At 57.3% G+C, this 20,571-nt stretch overlaps 1 protein-coding gene across 20 annotated transcripts in view; it reads right to left on the bottom strand.

The window, feature by feature from the left end:
* NRXN2 (neurexin 2) overlaps positions 1-9,551 on the bottom strand; it is a 100,694-nt gene extending 91,143 nt beyond the window's left edge. For all 20 annotated transcript variants that reach the window (XM_039244820.1, XM_039244811.1, XM_039244812.1 and 17 more), the window contains exon 1: positions 8,816-9,551. In XM_039244820.1, the coding sequence (XP_039100751.1) occupies positions 8,816-9,551 (736 nt within the window). The remainder of the gene's footprint in view (positions 1-8,815) is intronic.
* Between the last annotated feature and the right edge of the window lie 11,020 nt (positions 9,552-20,571).

Here is a 20,571-nt window from a genome sequence, read left to right on the forward strand (position 1 = left end):
ACCATCTTGATCTGCTCAGCTAACCCCGACTCACATCTCCAAGGCCTCTCATTCAGGCTGTTTACCTGGAGAGAAAGCCCTTTCTTTTCCTTTCCACCTCTACAAATCTCACTCAGTCCTCCTTCAAGATCTAGCCAAGTCCCTCCTCTCCTCCGCCTCCGCCTCTTCCCCCTCCTCCTCGCAGCCTTCTCTGACCACCAGGGTTAATAATCATGGTAACATTTATCAATCACTTAGAATAGTGCCTGGTGCTTTGTAAAGGATTTCCATATAACTCATCTAGTCCTTACAACAACGCTATAACCTCCATTTTGCAGAGTAGGACATTGAAGAACAGTATGATTAAGTAAATCGTCCAAGTTTACACACACAGCAAGTAGCAAAGCCAGGTTCGATCCCAGCAGCCCTCGCTCTTAACCACTCTGCCATCGGAGGCTTTCCTTGTGAATACGTGTCTTATCTCTGGGCTCTTACACCAGTCATTCCTTGCGCTCCTCCCTTGAGCCTGGAGCCTGGACAGCAGAAACTGTCAAGGCCATGGGTATCCAACGTGATTCCACCTTACGTAAGCTCGTTCACTCAACTTTCACACACAGGGGTCCTACCTGTCCCCTCAGAGGGCATACATGGTCTGGTCTTGCCTAACATGAACTTGCCTAACATGAACTGGAATCGAGATTCCAGCAGATTCATTATCAAGGGCAGGGATGAAGGCCAGAACAAAGGAAAAGAAAAAGTTCTGAGCAGCCAAAATGAACACCCTTACCAGTTATGCCTGAAAAACTGCTATTTTCTCATAGGAGAACCTCCCAGACCTTGCCCAGAATGCTGATTTCCAAGTTCGCAAATGGAAAGACAGAGAGGAGAAAGAGAGAGAGAGAGATGGTTGTGGGCTGCTCCCTGACAACTCCTCGTAAGGGCAGAGGTGGAAAAATCAGGAAAAGCTAATAGAAGAAATCCAGAGTACAGCAGTCAGCCATCATTTTAGGCAGGGACAAACCCCAATGAAGGAACCACTGTGTGACAGTCCGATGCAATACCTGAGGGGAATCACAACACCCTGAGTCATCCAGAAAAGGTTAAATCACTTTCCAAATATTATGCTTAGGGAGGGAGAGGGGTGTGCAACAGAACTCCGAAAGATTTCCATCTGACGTGCTTTCGCGGTCAGTGAGTTGTGTATTTTTTTAATGTTTTATTTATTTCTGAGAGAGAGAGTGTGAGAAGGGGAGGGTTAGAGAGAGAGGGAGACACAGAATCAGAAGCAGGCTCCAGGCTCTGAGCTGTCAGCACAGAGCCCGACGCAGGGCTCGAACCCATGAGCCATGAGATTATGACCTGAGCCGAAGTCGGACGCTTAACTGACTGAGCCACCCATGGGATGACACTCCACTTTCCAGAGTGAGTTCCTCCCTGAGGGCTCCAGGAGACTGGGATTTTACTGATCCATTTCTGCTGCCCTCTCTCAGTGCCAGGACAGTTGACGGACAATACAGTACCGCTCTCATCACACACTGGCTTAAGAGGAGCCGTGACCTGAAGAATGTGGGGTGTTACTATGTTTCTGATGAAACGTGGTCCCTAAATACCCCCAATAAACCAAATGCAAGTAATGTATGGACGCAGTCCACCCCCAGCCTGAGCCCCAGGCAGAATGGACAAAGGTGGGGGGAGGGGCGGGGGCAGCAGGATTCAGATCCTGGCTCTCACATCACAGGCAGGCCTCAGTCACAAAGAGTAAATGACATAATGCATTCAAGGCACCTAGCAAATGCTCCCTGGCTGTGAGGCCCCGGGCTCTGCCCCTTGACTGCGTGATCCGGTCTCTTCTTGCTCTAACTGCTCCTTGGCTGGGTCTGCGGCCACTCCTCTCCCTCCGCCTCCCAAGCGTGAGCTCCTTTGAAGTCTCTTCACCTTCGCCTTGGCCACCTCCTCTGATTCCAGAAGGTTCAAATATTCTCTCTCTCCACGCACGCCTGTGGTGCCTGGGCCTCCATCCGCAGCCCTGCCTCCAACTCCAAGCTCTGGTCTCGCATTTGCAACAGCGAGGATGCTTCTAAGGACATGGAGGGGCACCACAGCTCAACACGTGCATGATCTATGGCCCAAACCTGCTCCCCTCTCGGCTCTCCCTTTCCTTTCACCCCTCTACCTCCTTCCAACGCAGCAACCCCCTCACCTCTCACTCCTCCCTGCCCCCCACCCCATGTGCAAGAGGCAGAGTCCTAAAGCTTACATCTCAGCAACAGCTCGCAAGTACCGCCACCCTCCCTCGCCACTGGCCGAGACCAGCTAGGCTCGGGGCGTCAAGATCTCTTTCCATCGCCCAGTCTCTCCCAACTATCTCTTTCTATCTCCCCACCGATTTCTCCACTGCCTAACTCTGCCCTCCCCAAATTCCTTCTACACCACACTCCCAGCTTCTGATATATAGCTCTTGATGATTCATAAATCTGCTCAAAATTCTTTTGTGGCTTCATCTGCTGATACCCCATACACAGCCTCCAGTAAATGTTGAATGATTTAAGTCAGAACTCCAAGACCTGGCTTCAACCTGCTTCTCCTGCTTTACTTTGTTTTATTTTTTTATTTTTAGTTTATTTTATTTAAAGCTTATTTATTTATTTTGAGAGAGAAGGCAAGTGGCGTAGGGGCAGAGAGAGAGGGGAGAGAGAGAATCCCAAGCAGGCTCTGCGCTGACAGCCCGACACGGGGCTCAAACCACGAACCGTGAGATCATGACTTCAGCTGAAATCAAGAGTCAGACGCTTAACAGACTGAGCCCCCCCAGGCACCCCTGATTCTCCTGCTTTAGACTCCACTATTTGCCTTATATGCTTGGTGCCCCTCAACGGCCATGATGTACACATCCCTCCCTTCCTTGCCTTTGTTCTTACCAGGGCCTGCCCATGGTGGCCTCCTCCACCCAAGCTTACTCATCCATGTTCAAGGTCAGTCTGCAACAGCTTGCCTCTTATTACTGACCACCACCCTCCAGCTTGTAAACTATCCCCTTCTTCAAAACTCTGAAAGCACTCTGCCTATGACAGTAGCACTCTACTCATGGGCCAGGTATTCATTTAACTTCTACAACAGACCCGTGAGACAAGCATGCTTATCCCCATTTATATGCAAAGACAAATTAGTCCGAAGGTTAGGCACCCACCTGCTGTCACGAGCCCAGTGAGAGCTGAAGTCAGATTGAAACTCCCATCTGAGCCTCAGGAGGCTGGGGTTCAATCACTAAGCCGCACTACCTGCTGCATCTCTTTGGGCACGGACCACACTATTTTGTGTTGTTCTTTTGCTGTTTTTTTTTTTAAATTTTTTAATGTTTTTTATTTATTTCTGAGAGAGAGAGAGAGACAGCATGAGCAGGGGAGGGTCAGAGAGAGAGGGAGACACAGAATCTGAAACAGCCTCCAGGATCTGAGCTGTCAGCATAACCTGAGCCGAAGCCGGACGCTTAACCGACTAAGCCACCCAGGCGCCCCTTTTGCTGTTTTTTACTGAGCATTTTCTATGTGCCAGACGCTATTCTCAGCACTTCACATGAGTTAGCTGATTTAGTTCCCGTGACAACTCTCTAAGGTAGGTACTGTTATTACCCCCATTTTCCAGAAAAGGAAACCAGGGTAGAGAGAGCTGAAGTCCAAGGTCACTACCCAGGCAGTCTGGCTGCAGAATCTGTACTCTTTTTTTTTTTTCTTTTTCTTTTAATTTTTTAATGTTACTTTATATTTCAGAGAGAGAGAGAGAACAGTGGAGTGGCAGAGAGAGAGGGAGACACAGAATGGGAAGCAGGCTCCAGACTCTGAGCTGTCAGCACAGAGCCCGATGCGGGGCTCGAACCCACAAACTGTGAGATCATGACCTGAGCTGAAGTCGGAAGCTTAACTGATTGAGCCACGCAGGCGCCCCAGAATCATCTGTACTCTTAACCACATACTGGACTGCTTTTTTTTTTTTTTTTCAAATCTGTTTCCCCAGTTAAACAGTCAATTCCCAGAGCAACGTCTCATTCATTTCTGGCCTCCCGTTCAGCCCTCAGTACACGGCCTATCACAAAGGAGGCCTCGATAGCTACTTGTTGAATTCAATCACCAGCAAACTGAAGAAACACACACACGAGGGGCACCTGGGTGGCCCAGTCGGTTAAGCATCCGATTGTTGGCGTTGGTTCAGGTCATGATCTCACAGTTTCGTGAGTTCATGCCCCGCAGAGGCCTCTGTGCTGACAGTGCAGAGCCTGCTTGGGATTCTCTCTCCCTCTCTCTCTTCCCCTCCTCCGTTCACACTGTCTCAGTCTCTCAAAAATAAAGAAAGAAAAGGAAAGAAAGAGAGAGAGAGAGAGAGAGAAAGAAACACACACATGAATAGCACACATCCTTGCTGGTATGTCACTGCTCTTAGTTTCATACTCCTCGCCCAAGTCATACACCTGCCACTCCATCCTACACATCTGGGCCCCCATTCCCTCGAGGTCTCCCGCACACGCCTGCACACCCTCTTCCTTGATCACTTATTAGCCCTTTATCCATACACATGAGCGACATGAGGAATTTACGTGCAAATCCCAGTCCACTCCATCGTAAGCTCTGGCAGAATATCAGCAGTGGGTACTCACACTCAGTGACTCATACTTAGCTCTATCTTCAGTTACCTGTGGCCAGACCTCCTGCCCCTGCCCAGAGGGGGGACAAAAAACAAACACAACACAACAGCTATCTTCACAGTGAAGTTCTCAGTCAATGGGTAAGCCCAGACCCAGGAAGGTAGGGGGGATTCCAAAGGATCCACAGATCCCTCTGCACACCAAACACTGAAGACAAGTGGATGTGTCCTGCATATAAAGCTAGAACTTTTGTTTTCTTAAGTATATTTGATTAACCACAATGGCAAATATAACACCAAAGCCATCTAAAAGCTTTCCTGAATTCACAGTTTCTTTGAGCCGTCTAGGCTCACAACAAACAGATACAAAAAGAACTACTGTTTGGAAAGGGTACTACGAATTACTGACCTTTAAAAATGCCCACAATCTTGGGGCGCCTGGGTGGCTCAGTCGGTTAAGCATCGGAATCTTGATTTCGGCTCAGGGCATGATCTCACAGTTGGTGGGTTGGAGCCCCCATCAGGCTCTGCGCTGACAGCACAGACCCTACTTGGGATTCTGTTTCTCCTCTCTCTTTGCCCCACTCCTCACATGTTCTCTCCCTCTCTCTCTCAAAATAAATAAACTTGCTTTCAAAATGCCTATAATCTCAGAAACATTGAGAATCACTGAAAGCAGATAATAATGAAATGACTGGGGGGCACCTGGGTGGCTCAGTCGGTTAAGTGTCCGACTTCAGCTCAGGTCATGATCTCGCAGTTCGTGGGTTCGAGCCCCGCATCAGGCTCTGTGCTGACAGCTCAGAGCCTGGAGCCTGCTTACACTTCTGTGTCTCCCTCTCTCTCTGCCCCTCTCCTGCTTGTGCTCGTTCTCTCTCTCCCTCTCTCTCTCTCTCTCTCAGAAATAAATAAACATTAAAAAAATTTAATAATGAAATGACTAGAACTTCCGGGGAAACTTGGGGACCCTGGCCCTGAGATCTACTCAGAGATGAGGAGCCAGGCCATATCCCCTCAAAGTCTTCATCCTCAATCCCAATACACAGGGGTGTGAGTGCATTCCTTTCCTTCTTGGCTGGATGAGAATGTGCTGGAAGAAGTCTAATGGGCACAGGAGATCGCCAAAGCTGCCCAGGAGATGGGAACAAATATAAGGAGAGGGAATGAGGTCACAGGGTGGGAAGAGGGAGGCAAATCAGTAAGGCTGTCACTGGGCCCGACATCTCCAGATAACAATCAGTGCTTACAACCCCATGTGCACGCACAACATATATCTGAAAATATGCGCACGCAGATTTTCATAAACACATAGAGCCTTACCCAAGACTTTATGCTCTCAAATACTTATTAATGTCTCTTAATTCATTCCACAAATTTTTATCAAACACCCACTAAGTGCTTGGTATTATATTAGGTGCAAGAAATAGAGAGGAATATCCCTGCCCTTTTATCACAGACAAAGCACCTCCACTACCTCAACAGCTAACACACACACACACACACACACACACACACACAGGCAACCCCGCCTCCACCAGCTGTAGGCACCCACCTAATATCTCCTTTTCCTTTTTCTTCATGAATCTGCCCCCAGGCATGCACATGCACACACAACGCACATACATGCAACGGGTCAGATACACAGCCATCTCCCAGCTCCCACACAGCTAACGCAAACATTCAGCCCATACACATCCAACACGTCCCTATGATACACCCAACTGTCCCTCCCACACCCCTCTCTGCCACACAGCCGCACAACCCGTACTCAGGAGCACACACCTTGTTTGGCTCACTGTTAGCCTGTGGCCAACAAATCCTTCCAGGGAATGGACACAAGGTTGACCGCTATGGCTGCATTTTTTATACATTCAGGCCCAATTCTGCCAACGAGACCATGGACCAGCTACCATAACTCTCTCTCAAGCTCAAATTCCCCTTAACGACAAGTTGGAAGGATGGTTCACCCTATTTTCTTTTTATGTTTTTATTTATTTGAGAGAGAGAGGGAGGGGTGAGAGGGCCAGAGAGAGAATCTTAAGTAGGCTCTGATGCTGGGCTCAGTCCCACAATTCTGGGATCATGACCTGAGTCAAGATCAAGAGTCAGACATGCGGGGGGGGGGCCTGGGTGGCTCAGTCGGTTGAATGTTCAGCTTTGGCTCGGGTCAGGATCTCACAGCTCGTGAGTTCGAGCCCCAGGTCGAGCTCTGTGCTGACAGCTCAGAGCCTAGAGCCTGCTGTGGATTCCGTGTCCTCTCTCTCTCTCCCTCTCTCTGCCCTCCTTCAACTCATGCTCTGTCTCTCTCTCTCAAAATATAAATAAACACACAAATATTTTTTTAACATTTATTATTAGGAAACAGAGAGAGACAGAGCATGAGCATGGGAGGGGCAGAGAAAGGGAGAGACACAGGATCCGAAGCAGGCTCCAGGCTCTGAGCTGTCAGCACAGAGCCCGATGCAGGGCTCAAACCCACGAGCGGTGAGATCATGACCTGAGCCGAAGTTGGACGCTCAACCGACTGAGCCACCCAGGCGCCCTACAAACATTTTTTTAAAAAGAGTCAGATGCTCAATGGACTGAGCCACCCAGATGTGACCATCCTACTTTTCTTAGAAAGGCTTGGAGAGGAAAGGTCATAGAGAATCCAATTCAAAGTCATGGAAAGAAAAGATTCCTTATGGAGTTCCAGTGTCTTCCTGGGGTCTTGCATTAACACACATGCACACGGGTACCTACACGTGACCACCCACCCTTGTACATGTGTACTATTCACTCCTAAGCACTGGGCTCCTATCTGTAAACACTCCTATTCAAGCAGACCATCTGCACATGACATAACACACTGCCAGACTCACAGCCTCTGCGCGCAGGCAAACACACACAGACACACACGTTCACAGTTTAGGGAGCACCAGAACTCCTGGGGAGAAAGGTAAGAAGGTGTCAGGTTAACTTCACACACACATTTGCTGAAGATACATCCTGCAACCTTGTACAGATAAGCCCACAAAAGTCTTTCCTTATGGATTCCTCTACCACAACGACAGATAGACACCTGTACTGCACATCCCAAACCCAGGGCCACACCTGCAGACTCGGCTCCTCGGGTGGCTGTCCACAAGCTCACAGCCAGGAGCACATCCATCCCCAAAGAAGTCCCTGGACCCCACTAGTTTGTGGGTGCACACGCACGCGGGGATGGGGGGTGGACACACGCAGCTACTAGGTGGCCCCCAGCTTCTAGGGCTCTGCGGCATGCCTGTGGCCACAGATTAGGGCGGAAAGACATGGCCACCCCCGTCCCCAAACTGATGGGCAACGTGTCCCCCACTCCCCTGCCAGCCAAAGTACAACGGGTGCCTTGAGTCCTCCTTTCTCCGTCCTCCTGAACCACAGCCCCGAGTCCCCGGCCCGGCCCCTCCCATCACCCAGCTCCGCCTCTCGCAGCTGGGGCGCTCGCGAAAGTTTTCTCCCTCCCCGAAAGCTCCCTTTCCAGTCACAACCTCTCCATCCCCACCCTCCCTCACCTGCCGTTGCAGCGCCGACATCCCCTTCTCCACACGCCCAGGCCCTCATCCCCGGGTCCTGCCCCGGCCTCACCCGCCGGGCTCCCAGCTCTTCACTCGAAAACCCTCACGGACTTCGGCCCGCAGCACCTGCCCTGCGCGCCTGGGCCCACCGCGCCGGCGCCTCGCAGGCCCCGCCCACACAGGCCCCACCCACCGCCCTTCACGCCCCGCCCCCCCTCGGGCAGCCCTCCCAGCCCCCGGCCCCGCCCTCTGCCTACCCTTGCGGACCACGCAGGCCGAGTTCAGGACTCTACCCCAGGCCCCGGACCCTAACCCCCCATAATCCCCGCACACAAGACCCTGCCCACACAAGCCAAGTACACACACTCCCTCACGCCAAGGGTCGGACCCTCAGCCGGCCCCTTACAGGACCAGACTACACTGGTGGCTTCAGGACCCGCACTGGCCACACCCACACAGGTCACTGGCTGGCCAAGCCCTCCTTCTCCTTGGGACAGGAGTCCTCACCCGCCCCTCACAAGGACGCGCCTCACGACCCTCGCATGCAGGTACACACTCTCACACGCCCTAGCGCTCAGGCCGCGCGACCCCAGGACGCGAGCGCAGGCACCTCTCCCCCGCACCCACCCACACCCGCAGCCCAGCAGCAGCTCCCCCCTGCTCACCTTCGCTGCAGAACTTGCCGCCGAAGCCCGTGTGGCTGCAGTCGCAGCCCACCTCGCCGGGGGCCAGCACAGTGCAGAGACCGCCGTTGGCACAGGGGTTGCGCGCGGGCGCGCACAGGGGGTCCGCGGCGGCGCCGCGCAGGCCCTGGCTGCCCAGGAGCGCGGGAGGCCGCTCGCCCAGCTTCAGGTTGGCCAGGAGGCCGCGGAAGGGCGGCTCGTACTTGACAGTGCTGAGGGTGAGCGCCGAGAGGCGCACGTCGGGCGGGATGCCGCCCACGAACAGGTCGCTGGCCACCTGCATCTCACGTCGTTTGGAGCGCACCTCGGCGGCGCGAACCTCGCCGTCCACCGCCAGCGCCGTGCGGCGCGCGTCGCGGGTCAGCAGCACCATGTGCCAGCGGTCGTCGGCCACCGGCGTGTCCAGCTGCAGCGTGGCCGGCTCCGCGCACGACAGCGTGAAGCGCAGCCGCAGGCGCCCGTCCACCAGCAGCAGCTCCAGGAAGTCGCAGTCACCACCGTCGTCCAGGTAGAGCAGCAGCGCACGCGTGGCGTTGGTGCGCAGGCTGAAGCTGAGCTCGCCGCTGCTCGCCGCGCCGGCCCAGCGCGCGTAGCGAGCCCATTGCCCCGGGCCGCCGCCGAACTCCAGGCTGCCCGCGCCCGCAGCCAGCAGCAGCAGCAGCAGCAGCAGCGGCAGCGGCGATGGCGACGGCGGCCGCCACGGGCTCCCGGCCGCCATGCCTCCGGCGGCCCCGGCCCCGCCCGGCCCCCGGCCCCGCTCAGGCTTCAGAGCCGCGGGCGCATGGGGCGGGGAGGGGGCCGGGCGCCCCCCGCGCCGAGCGGGGCTCCCTCGCCGGCTCACAGTGCCATGGGCCCGGCCGCGGGGAGAGGCGCAGACGCCCAGGTACCGGCTTCCCTGGGCGGCGGTGGAGGCGCCCCTCCCCCGCTGCGGGCTCCGACGAAAGACCGGGGGAGGGATGCCTGCGGGGAAACAGAGAGGAAAGGGTTAATGAGGGGTTCGGAGGAGGGGAGAGGGTTAAGGAAGGGATCAAGGGTCCTGACTCCCCCCCCATCACATCAGCAGGCACCCAATGGTCTCCCTTTAGGGCTTGAGGGGTGGGCCCTGACGTAGAGAGGGTCCCAGAACTGACACCACCATAGACAGTAGAACTGGGGGCGCAACACTCACAGACACATGGTATTCATTAGGGGGATTATTAATTTGAGATGGGGGCGGGTAGGTCTTAAAGTTCATAGGAGCCCAGTGCAACCGCCCTTACACTCGCCTCCCCTCAGGACCAGGGCCAGTTCCTGTGGGCGAGGCCTGGAGCCCCTCCACCAGCTGGTGACCCCAGCCGTTCCTCTCTCCGAGTCACCCAACCTCTGTGTGGTGTTCCCACCACCAGCCAGTCGTGGCTCTGTCTCATCAGCTCCTGATGCAGGATAATGAAGTTGCTAAATAATTCATTGGGATTAATTAAATGCCAATTCGTCAATGGGATCATTGGGTAACCTGGCTGAGAAGGGGGCAAGGGAGGGAAGCCAGCTACGACCCAGGCATCCAGGCCCCAAGCCCTCTCCATCCACGCAAGGCCACAAGCATCTGATTCCATGTCTCCAGTTCCCCTCAAACAACACTCACCCCTTCCTGGGCCCCAACCCCACTGCTCACCAGCCCAGGTCCTTCCTAAACCTAAATGTCTGGCTCCTCAACCTCCAGTTCCCAGTCTTCAGCCCCGGGCCTGGCCCAATACCTGGGTTCTCTTCACCCCTAGGTTCCACCCCCCCTCCCCATCCAGGGCTAGGGGAGCTACCAGGAGGCAGGCAGGCTCATTTACATAAAATTGCCTTTCTGAAATGATTACCCTTGTAACGGGCTGTCAGAGAGCAATTTATACCCCACACCGGGGAGGGGAATTTGCATCTCGTTAAACTCCGAGTCGTAATTATTTATATCCAACAACCCTCCTGAATATTGCATTGATTTTATTTTGGGGAGGGAGGAAGGGAAGGAGGTGGGGAGAAGCCTGGGAGAGACGGAGGGAGGGCCCAAAGTTTCCAAAGAGACAGGGAAAGATTGCAGGCTGGGCAGAGGAATCGCATGAAAAGTGACAGAGACAGAAGAGTAATGGAGGAGAAAGGTGGCCTGATGGGGAGAAGAGGAAAGAGAAGATAGAGAAAATTAAATTCCAAATCCAAACAGCATTTGTCAAGGCCCTGGATGCTGGGCGTTTTTACAAATGGCATTTTACCTAATCACTCTGAGAAGTCCCGTTATTTCCATTAACCACCAGGGGAAGCCCACATAGAGAAGTCTGGGGACTTGCCCACGGTCACACAGCCTGGGAATTGGGACTTAGATCCACATGTGTCAGCCCACAGCCTTTCCACAAAGGGGACAAGGGGTGGGACAGCCACAGGTCTCATCAGAGCAGTGGGAACCAAAAGGAGAGGCGAGGGGTGGGGGAGAAGGTTGGTTGGGTGTGGTTCCTTTCTATTTGGGAGGAAGATGGGGTATGAAGGAAGAGAGAGAAAGCTAGGAGCCCCCTAAAAATCCATAGCAGGGGAGTGAGCAGAGGGTCCCCGGAGGGCAGGGATGGTGGGAGTGACATGTGTGCCAAAGAAGGGGCGGAGACGGCCTCAGGAGACCAGGGGTGGAGTTTGGGGACCGTCTCCAACAGAGCCTCAAAGCCCAGTTCTCAGAACCTTCCATCTGGCTTCTTCTGACCGTTGCCCCGCCCCAGCACTCCAGTCCTACAGGCTTCAATGGGGACTCAAGTGTTCTGCCTCACTGCCCCTTCCCAAGCAGGGGACAGAAGGCGATTCAGGCAGACAGTCTCCTCTCCCTCCAAACACTGTCCGGGTTATATATAGCTTTGCCACTGCCTCTCCTCATTGGGTAATGGAGATAATTAACATGCGCGGGCTAATTAGCCAATCAAATTAAATGCAGCACCTGCTCCCAGCCTGATTGACGCCCTTACCCCCACACACATGCGCCCCCACCCCAGCCCAGGGCAGGGGAGGGGGACCCTCAGGCTTGGGGGAGGGAAAGGCCAAATTCCCCCTCTTCTCCAGAAGGGGCAGGGAAGCCCCCCAGCAGAGGCACACGCCTGAAGGGCAGAAAAGTGAAGTCCTTCCTCCCTCCCCTGCTGGGGTCTCAGTCTCTCTCTGCTTCTCCCCAACCCCCACCCCCACCTCCGGACACATTTTGGGGAGGGAATTAATTAGCTATCGATTTCCACTAGCAGAGGGAATAGGATTTCGAGCAGGCTGTCCACTCACCCCTCAGCTAGAGAGAGGGAGGGGATTAGTTCCCCTGCCCCACCCCCAACCCACTCCTCCGCTAGACGCACGTCCCCCACCCTCTAGGGAGCTGCCAGGGGGCTTCTTGCTGACAAAGCGCAGGGGCAGGGTCTCCCTTCTTCCGGAAGTTGGCAGAGGACAGACAGAGTGAAGGTTGATGCAGAGGCCTCCAACGGGCCCAGAGGTAGAAGCCTGAGTCCTGGGGGCCAGTGGGGGTGGGGGAGGCAAAGCGAGTGAGAGAGGGTGGCTCTGTGTGCCAAGATGTGCAAGGAGAGTGTGGGAAGCCAGCTGTGGGGGCAGAGGCTGGGTTTGTGCGGTGTCTCTAGGGAGGGCCCGAGGGCAGGGTCTGGGAACCAGGGCCCCTCAAGACTCATTACTCATTCTCCCCACAGCCCACAGCTCTGCAGCACAGACCAGCCTGGCTCGGCGCGGGGGCGCAGGGCTTCAGAGCTGGCCAGGAGGCAGCCCCAGCCCTCCCTGGGTTCCTCTGTCCAGGGACCCAGAGACCCCTGGGACAGCTGCAGGCTTGTGAGACCGAGATGGCCCCGAGAGGCATGTGCGCTAAGTGGACACCTGGGTCCCTTCCACCCCACCCTGCAGTTCCCAGCCCTTCAGCCTCTTAACCCAGGGAGTCAGCTTCTGCTGATCCAGCCTCCAACCCACCCTTCCCCCCAGGACACAGCAGGGGAAACCTGCAAACCTAGGAGGCGTCACCCTTCCACCACTCCTGATACACAGCTCTCTGGATTCGAATCTCCTAGCCAGGGGCCAGGAGTAATGGGCTACAAGTAAATGGTGTCCCCTGGAGTTGTGCGAGGCAATGGCCCCTCCCCCAGGCCCGTTCAGTGCACTGGAAGCCCCCTGTACCCACAGACCGGGCACTGCTCCCCAGCACCCACTGCCAGTTTAGGGACACTGGCCAGAGCAGTCTCGGGGTATCCTGTCCGCTCGGCGCATACTGCCAGCCACTGCTGGCCCCGGTCCATGGTTCCTCTGGGGGACCTGACCTCTCCCGTGTAATCCGGGACTCTGCACCCAGCCAGCTCCCTAGCGCCCTCAACCCACAGAAGGACTCTGCAGCCTCCAGCCAGTGGGGATGGGAGCTGGAGGGGGAGGGGATCAGCCTCCACCCCCCACCTACTGTGTTGCCCACTGAACCCTCTCCCACAGACTCTTTCTAGGTTATCCTAGGCTGACAGTCTCCTTCTCATCTTCCGCGGCCAGGCCAGTGCGACTGTGGCGTGTGGACTCCAACTTCCAGGCGCCTGGCTGGACCACCACACACACGCACTGTCTCATTTAACCTGCAGTTTGGGGACCAACTCTCATCACCCCAGACGCATGAACAAGCAGGCTGAGCTGAGACTGATGAATTCATTCGCCCAAGCAAGAGTGCAGGTAAGACGCCGCCAGCTCCGGCGTCCACTGCCTTCCTTCCGGCTTGTATCGTCCACAGGCCACAAGGAGGCGTTGAGCTCGGAGCCCACCTTTCTCTGATCTGGCCTTCACAGGGACCACTGCCCTTCGCAGACAACCCAGACTCAGGCTGCCCCCAGGACTATAAAACACACAGGACTCAGAGCTCTCGGAGGTCATCTTTCCCATCTTTTCTGAGGTGGAGACTGAGTCTCCCAGAGAGGGGCAGTGACTGACCCGGGGCCACACAGCAGAGCCAGACTAAAACAAAGGTCACTGGCCTTCCATTCTAGATGCTTCCCACTGTACCTACTGTTTAGGCCATGGGCCTTCCACTTGACCCAAAGCCTCACCACCACCCCCCTCCATACCACCTGTGCAAACTGAGCGAATGGATGCAAATTCAAGTCCATGCCCACAGTGCCAGAGGCCCTGGCCAGAGGGCCTCTCCCAGCATCCACCCACCCCCATCTCTGGCCACATCTATACCATACACGCACATACACGCACGCACACACCTCCAGCCATGGGAATGCCAGCCTCCCTCTCACGCCAGCTGGGAGTGTGACTGCAGGGGCCTCCCCCAGGCACCAGGGAGGAAGAGCTGGGTGTACACACATTCTGGTGGCCCCAGAAGGCAGCCCGTGGACAGGTGGGAGAAGTGCGTGTTATGGGGAGGGAGATTTTGGCTCGAGCTAAAGAGAAACTTGCTGGCAATTTAAAGCATCCAACAGTGGAGTAGGCTGCCTCCGGGGGGGGCGGTGAGTCCCCCTTCTGTGGAGGTGTGTGAGCTGAGGCGGATGACTGCTGCTCAGAAGCTCAGGAGGGGGCTCTTGAATCACACGGGAGGGGACATCAAACTACTTAAGCCCTAAGGTCCCTTTCAGTCACAGTGGGTGTTTTGGAGGGCATCCCTAAAACCTCGGGCAGGATTGGTGAGCTGCAAACAGTTCCGACCTCCCTTCTCTGCTCCCTCCTTCCAGCCCTGATGACTTTTTTTGGAAAGACCCAGAGCATGTCCACATCTGGCCGCACCACGGCAGTGGGCAAAAACGAGAGAGTGATCAGAGGCAGCTAAGTCTGGAGCCCGGGTTCAAATGCCCCCTCTCCCTCTTTCTAGCTGTGTGACTTTGGGCAAGTGACTTAGCCTCTCTGGGCCTCGGTTTCCTTAGGTGTAAAACAGAGGCAATAGTAGTGTTGTCAAAATCAAGGGTTAATCTATATAAAGCACTTTAGGACAGTGCCTAAAGCAGAGACGAAAGTACGTGTTGTATTAACGATCACATTTCAAGCTCCTCATCTTGGCATCCTGCAATTTACAAAACTCCACGTGTCTCGTGTTTCCCTGGATTCCACCAGGGCCCCGGCCAGGGAAGTGATCAAGGCAGGTCTTGTCACTGTTTCCTTTTACAGATGAGGAAACACACTCAGAGAGGAAAAGGGCCCTCCCCCAAGGTCACAGAGCTTGGAAGTGGCGAGCTGGGACTCAGATTTCTCCTCCTAGACCCTCCCCTGTCCTGCTGGGCACCTCCTCTGCCTAGGAAGATGGGAGAAGGTCTAAAGACCAGAGGGAGTCCCATAGCAACACAGGCTGGAAGCAAGTAGGTGTGTGCAGAGGGGGCCCCTGTGCAGGGGTCGGTCCATGGAAAGAAGGGCTGGGCAGGAGGTGGCAGCGGGAGGTGTGCATGACGACGCCGTCGTCTGGTGTGTGGGGCTGAGGCGCTGGGTGGGCTGGGGACTGAGGTGCAATTGAATGACTCGGCAAAGTGGGGGCTGGTGCACAGGTGCCTAGGAGCTTGGGGGCAGGCAGTGGAAGCGGTGAGCTCGCCCCTGTGCCCTTCCCCATGCAGTGCGCGCCTGGGGGGACACCGACCTGGGTGGGTGAGCCTTGTGAGTAGGCATGAGGTCCCTGGGGATGTCCCTAAAGGTACCCGTGACAGGGGTGTGCACATGTGTGTGGAAGGTTATACGATCATGATGAACATAGCTGCCACTGGCTGGGGAACGACTACGTCCCTGAGAAATACATGAAGTCCGGAGCGCTTAGCCCAGAGCCAGGCTCACAGTAGGAACACAATAATTCCAGTTTTTACTCTTACGGTCATCTCATCCAGTCCTTGCAAGAACCCCATGAGATCGGTAGGAGGACCCCCATCTTACAGATGAGGAAACTGACGCTCACCGAGGGGCAGAGCTGAGCCCCTGTGGTGTCGCCACGGGGACAGGAGAAGCAGCCAGGAGAAGGCTTTGCAAATGATAAGGTGCCTACGCTGGCTTATTTGTTGAGTGAATCTCCGAGCCCCACAGGCCTTCCGGTGTGGATGGGACCGGGTGGGGAGCCGCACCAACAGATGGAACAGCAGGGTAGGTGGCGTGTGAGACACATGGTCGGGCGTCCCCCTGGGGGCTGGGCTCGGAGCTGGGAATGAATGGACAGCGTGGTTCTAGCATCAGGCAGGCGTAGGGTCCCGAGTGTGAGGATTAGTGCTGGGGGGGCAGTGGGGGCACCTGGAAATGGGAGTTTCTGGCAAAGGCCGGGTGTAGCTGAGTGACCAGGAGGGATCGTAGTCGTGGTCAGGAGAGGTGGGAGCACCTGGGCCGTGGGGGGCTTTCTCAGGGCACGACGATACGGGAGTGAGTGGGGGGGTGAGGGGTAAATGAAAGGTGGGGAGAAGCTTGGGTGGTGAGCCAGGGCACGAAGGGTGTTGGCAAGCATGTGTGTGTGCCTGTGTGCACACACACACAATGGGCTAACGGGGCACTTAATGATGTGTACTGGGGCAGGGGGCGTCCCAGAGGGGGTGTCCCGGGGGGGTGTGCATGGAGTGCAGGTGTGCCGACATGACTGTAAACGGTGGGGAGGTGAATGAGTGGATGGGAGGATGTGTGTGTGTGTGTGTGTGTGTGTGTGCACACGCATGCGCGCGCGTTTGGGGGTGAGGGCTGACAGTGCATGCCGGGGCTCTGGGGGCATGCTGGGGCCGTGTGTGTGTGTCACGTACATGAGAGCAGGGCACCTGGGGTAGGTCTCTGAGGCAGGCAGCGAGGTGGCAGTCTCTCTGGGCGGGGGAGTGTAGGCGGTGTGCTGCCGGGAGGTGTATTGTGTACGCAGGTGTGTGTGCCTGTGTAGGTGTGTGTCTGGGTGGGTGCCACCGAGTGTATGTATCAGTGTCAAGTTGTCTGTGTCACTGGCAAGGGCAGGCAGGAGGGAGCAACCGGGCCTGGGCAGAGACTGAGCGCTGGAAGGAAGATGGGTCCTTCACGGCCCCTCCAGAACCCAGCCCCCTGCTCGCAGGAACCCATCGTGTGGATTCAACCCAGGCCAAGAAGCCAGGACAGGACCCTGGGTCCTGGAGAGAACCCCTCAGCCACCGGTGACCACTGGCCTCTGCCTGTCGGTCAGTCCCACCCCTGCCCCCCGCGGTGGATCTGAGGACAGGATGGGTCTGAGAACACTTCCTCCCGCAGGAATGAAGGAGGCCCCATCTAGACTCTTCGCCCCCACCCGCAGAGGCCAGCGTCCCCGGAGGCAGGGGGAGTTAGGGACAGCAGTGAGTGGCTGAAGCACCCACAAAACAGGCAGCCTCACAATTAACAGACCAACTGACCCCCCCTCCACTCTTTCTTCCTTCTGTCTCCTTTCTCTCTTGAGCTACTTCTCTGGCAGAAGATAGAGAATGCAGAGCCCTAAAATCCCCCAGCAGGAATACCCAGACACGAGGAAGGTGGACAGAGGGAGGGGCAGGAGGGGTTGAGAGGTCCTCACCCACCCCACCCCACCCCACCCCACCCCTGGCACATACAAAACCAGGGGTGTATGGAAAGCCCGCAAGGCAGTCAGGAGGACTGGACACCCCCTAAGACCCATCCCTCTAGGTCTGAACAACCACCCCCCTTCACTCCAGGCACCACGAAACAACCCCCTCCCAGCCCCCACTTGTTCAATGAGGCACCGAATGCCTTCGCCCAGGACTCAGGTGGGGGGTTGAGAGTAAAGAAGACAACGGCCCCCGAAAAGCCAATTTTGCCTCCAAGGGCCCATCAAGGGTTCAAGAGCTCATGCCCAGCCCAAAAGAACCCAGGGCAGATGGCTCCTTCAGCTGGGGGAGAGGCTGGGACATGAGAAATGGTCCCCTCCTCTTTGGGGGTGGGGGAGAGCAAGCCCAGGGCCCTGCAGCTGCCTCTCCCTGCAGCACTCTCTGACCATAACCCTGTCGCCGCCCCCAGCGCATTCCCACCCCAGCACAGCCCCCTCCTACTGATTTCCCAGTCTCCCTCTCCATCGCCCCCAATCTTCCCCCACAAGCTTCCGTTTCTCTCCCTCAGGCCCCCCATCTTTCCCGTCTCCACCGGCACAGACCCATCTCTGCCTCGAGCACCTTGGCACCTTCCCCTCTTCTCCCTCCCAATAACCTCCTCTCCCCTTGGCTCCCATCCCCCAGTAAAGCCTGGTCCTCAGGGGTGCCCCCCAGGATGAAGCCCTTGGCCTGGCCCCTGCCCCTTGCCCCTCCACTTCTCTCTTTCCCCTCTCCAGCGCCCTCTCCTTCTCCCACCAAGCCCAGTTCCTCGCCGATTTCTCCCCTGCAGACCCTTCAGAGCACAACAGCTTCCCAGCCCTTCTGGAGGGACGCTGCTGCCAGCCCTTGGGGCTTAGCACAGACTGGGGACCCCCCTTCAGAGCCTCCCTCCCAGCCCTCCGGATGCCCCTCCTTCTCGCCCCATCCCTTCCCCCCAACGACCCTCCCTCCCACCCCTCTCCATTCAACCCAGCTCAGGGCCAGTGCCCCTTCCACAGAGAGCCTCCGACCCCCAACCCACCCCCCCAGCCACTTAGCCTCCTCGCTGTCACCCAGCCAGCCCTCTCAGCACGGCAGCGCCCCCGCCCCCCAATCCATCCTTCCTGCCTCCCCCGCCCCTCCGATCGCTCCCCTCCCCCGATCCGCTCCCGCCCCCCGCCCGTCTCCGCCGCAGCCCCCCCTACCTGGTTCTGGGGGCGCCAAGGGCTGGAGGGTGGGGATCAGAGCCCCAGGGCCGCCCCGTCTCCGGCGGGTGGCAGAGCCGGGGCCAGCGGTGTCCGCCGCCTCGCGCCTCTCTCGCTCCCCGCCGCGTCCCCGCCCGCCGGCTCGTCCGCCCGCCCGCCCCGCCGCGGTGCCGCTCTGAGGAGGATGCTCCGCGAGTCAGGGCGGCTGCTCCCGCCGCCGCATCCCTGCAACACCGACTGACGGCAGCATCAGCACCAGTGCCCGCCCCCCGGGTACGCGCATTGGGCCACGCTGCGCTAACGGACGAGCGATGCAGCCAATGCGAAGGCTCAGAAGCCGCCAGTCCCGCTGCTCCACGGGCCCACCTCCCTTCCCCGCCGGGGACCCAGGCGTCCCGGCCCCAGGGCATCCGAGCTCTTCCCCGCCTCTCCCGGTCCGTAGCCTTGGCGCCCAGGCTCCCAACCAGGCCGACCCCCAAGCCAGCCCCACTGTCTTTTCCTGGAATCCAGGCGCCCTAGCCTTTCCCCTACTGGGTCGGGCCCTCGGGTCCCGCACCCCTCGGCCGGCCGGCCCATGTAGCAGCGCCCAGGACTGGGACGTGCTCAAGAGAGGTTGTGGGCCCTGGACTCGGGGCCCCGAGAAAGCAGGACCAGTGAGGGGCCCGGGCCGCAACGCCCTCTACTGGCTACGCCCAGGGGCGGGCCCAGGCTGCCGGGAGCCTCGGGAGGGGGGACCGGCCCGAAGCCGCTGGGGGCTTTTTCCAGCCCACAGCATGGCCCCCGCCTCCGACCGCCCGAGGGCGCCCTGCCTTCCCCAAGAGCTGAGGCGTGAGGGTCTTTGCTGGGTTGAAGGAGGCAGTGGGGGAGGGAAAGGCAGAGATGGAGGCGGGGTAGACCTAAGGGCTTGGGGGTTCCCAGCCCTGCCTGATGGGAATCCGAGTTTGAAGCCTGGTCCCCAGGCCCGGCAGGAACTCGCACTGGGGCAGGGGCAGGTTCGGGGGCAGGGGTGAGGCTGCACTTTGCCTGGATCACTGAAGGAAAGCGGCGACAGTGCAGTTCTCTGTTCTTCTCCCAACCAGGAGCGCTGGGTCGAGGCCTTCCCTGCGAGGGTGTCCCCATCACTGTGCACGTGTATGAGTGTGGGAGGAAGGGGACACCCCTTCATGCACTCAGCCAATCAAAGGTGGAGCTGGCACCTGGTGCGTGTACCACAAAGTTGGGCAATGGGCTTCTGGATGAGGCTGTGTGTGTGTGCGCGCGCCCCAGACCATTCTACCACCTCACCCCAAAACCCAGATCTCTGTTGCAGGGTCTGTGATTTGCACAGCCAGTGGTAGGTGGGTGCTTCTTTGGCCCGAGGCAACATGCAAAAACACACACGCAACCACCAGCGCACACCTGGGCACCTAGAGACACAGTCACAGCCACACACGCCTGTCCACGTGCACGCAGGCATTCCCAAAGAGACACACGGACAGCTGCAGAAATGGCCCACCCAGGAAGGGTACCCACAGGAAGCACATGTTTGCCCAAGAATATACGCACACACATACAAGCTTGTGCACACAGGTGCTGCACACTCAGAGGCAAATGCACGCCCAGGGGAATAGGTGTGCACAGAGGACCAGCTTACAAGCCATTCTGCCCCTGTGAAGCATTTTGCACAGAGTAGCCAGTTACTGAATAGATGAGTGGGGACACCCACCCACCAGTGGTCTTCTCCTCCAGACTGGGGGGGGGGGTGCGATGCAGAGACCCAGAATGTGGGTGGGGGGTTCCTAGGGATCTGGAGAGATCCCTGAGGCAGGGCCCAGACTGGAGGCCCGGTCTGACCTTGGAAAGACCCTCAGGCTGGCCCCACCAAGGCCACTAGAGGAGCCAGAGGATGGGAACTGCTGAGTCAGGGCCTGTAGACGTGAAATGGCCTCTCTGACCCCACAGCCCACTGACCCACCCATCCCCCACTGCTCCTCTCCCTGCAGCCTACACACACACACACACACACACACACAGACTTGTCCAGCCAGGCACCAGGGCATGGATGGGCAGACAGACA

Source organism: Hyaena hyaena, unplaced genomic scaffold (assembly GCF_003009895.1).
Source record: "Hyaena hyaena isolate Hyena2069 unplaced genomic scaffold, ASM300989v1 scaffold_248, whole genome shotgun sequence".
NCBI classification, from domain to species: domain Eukaryota; kingdom Metazoa; phylum Chordata; class Mammalia; order Carnivora; family Hyaenidae; genus Hyaena; species Hyaena hyaena.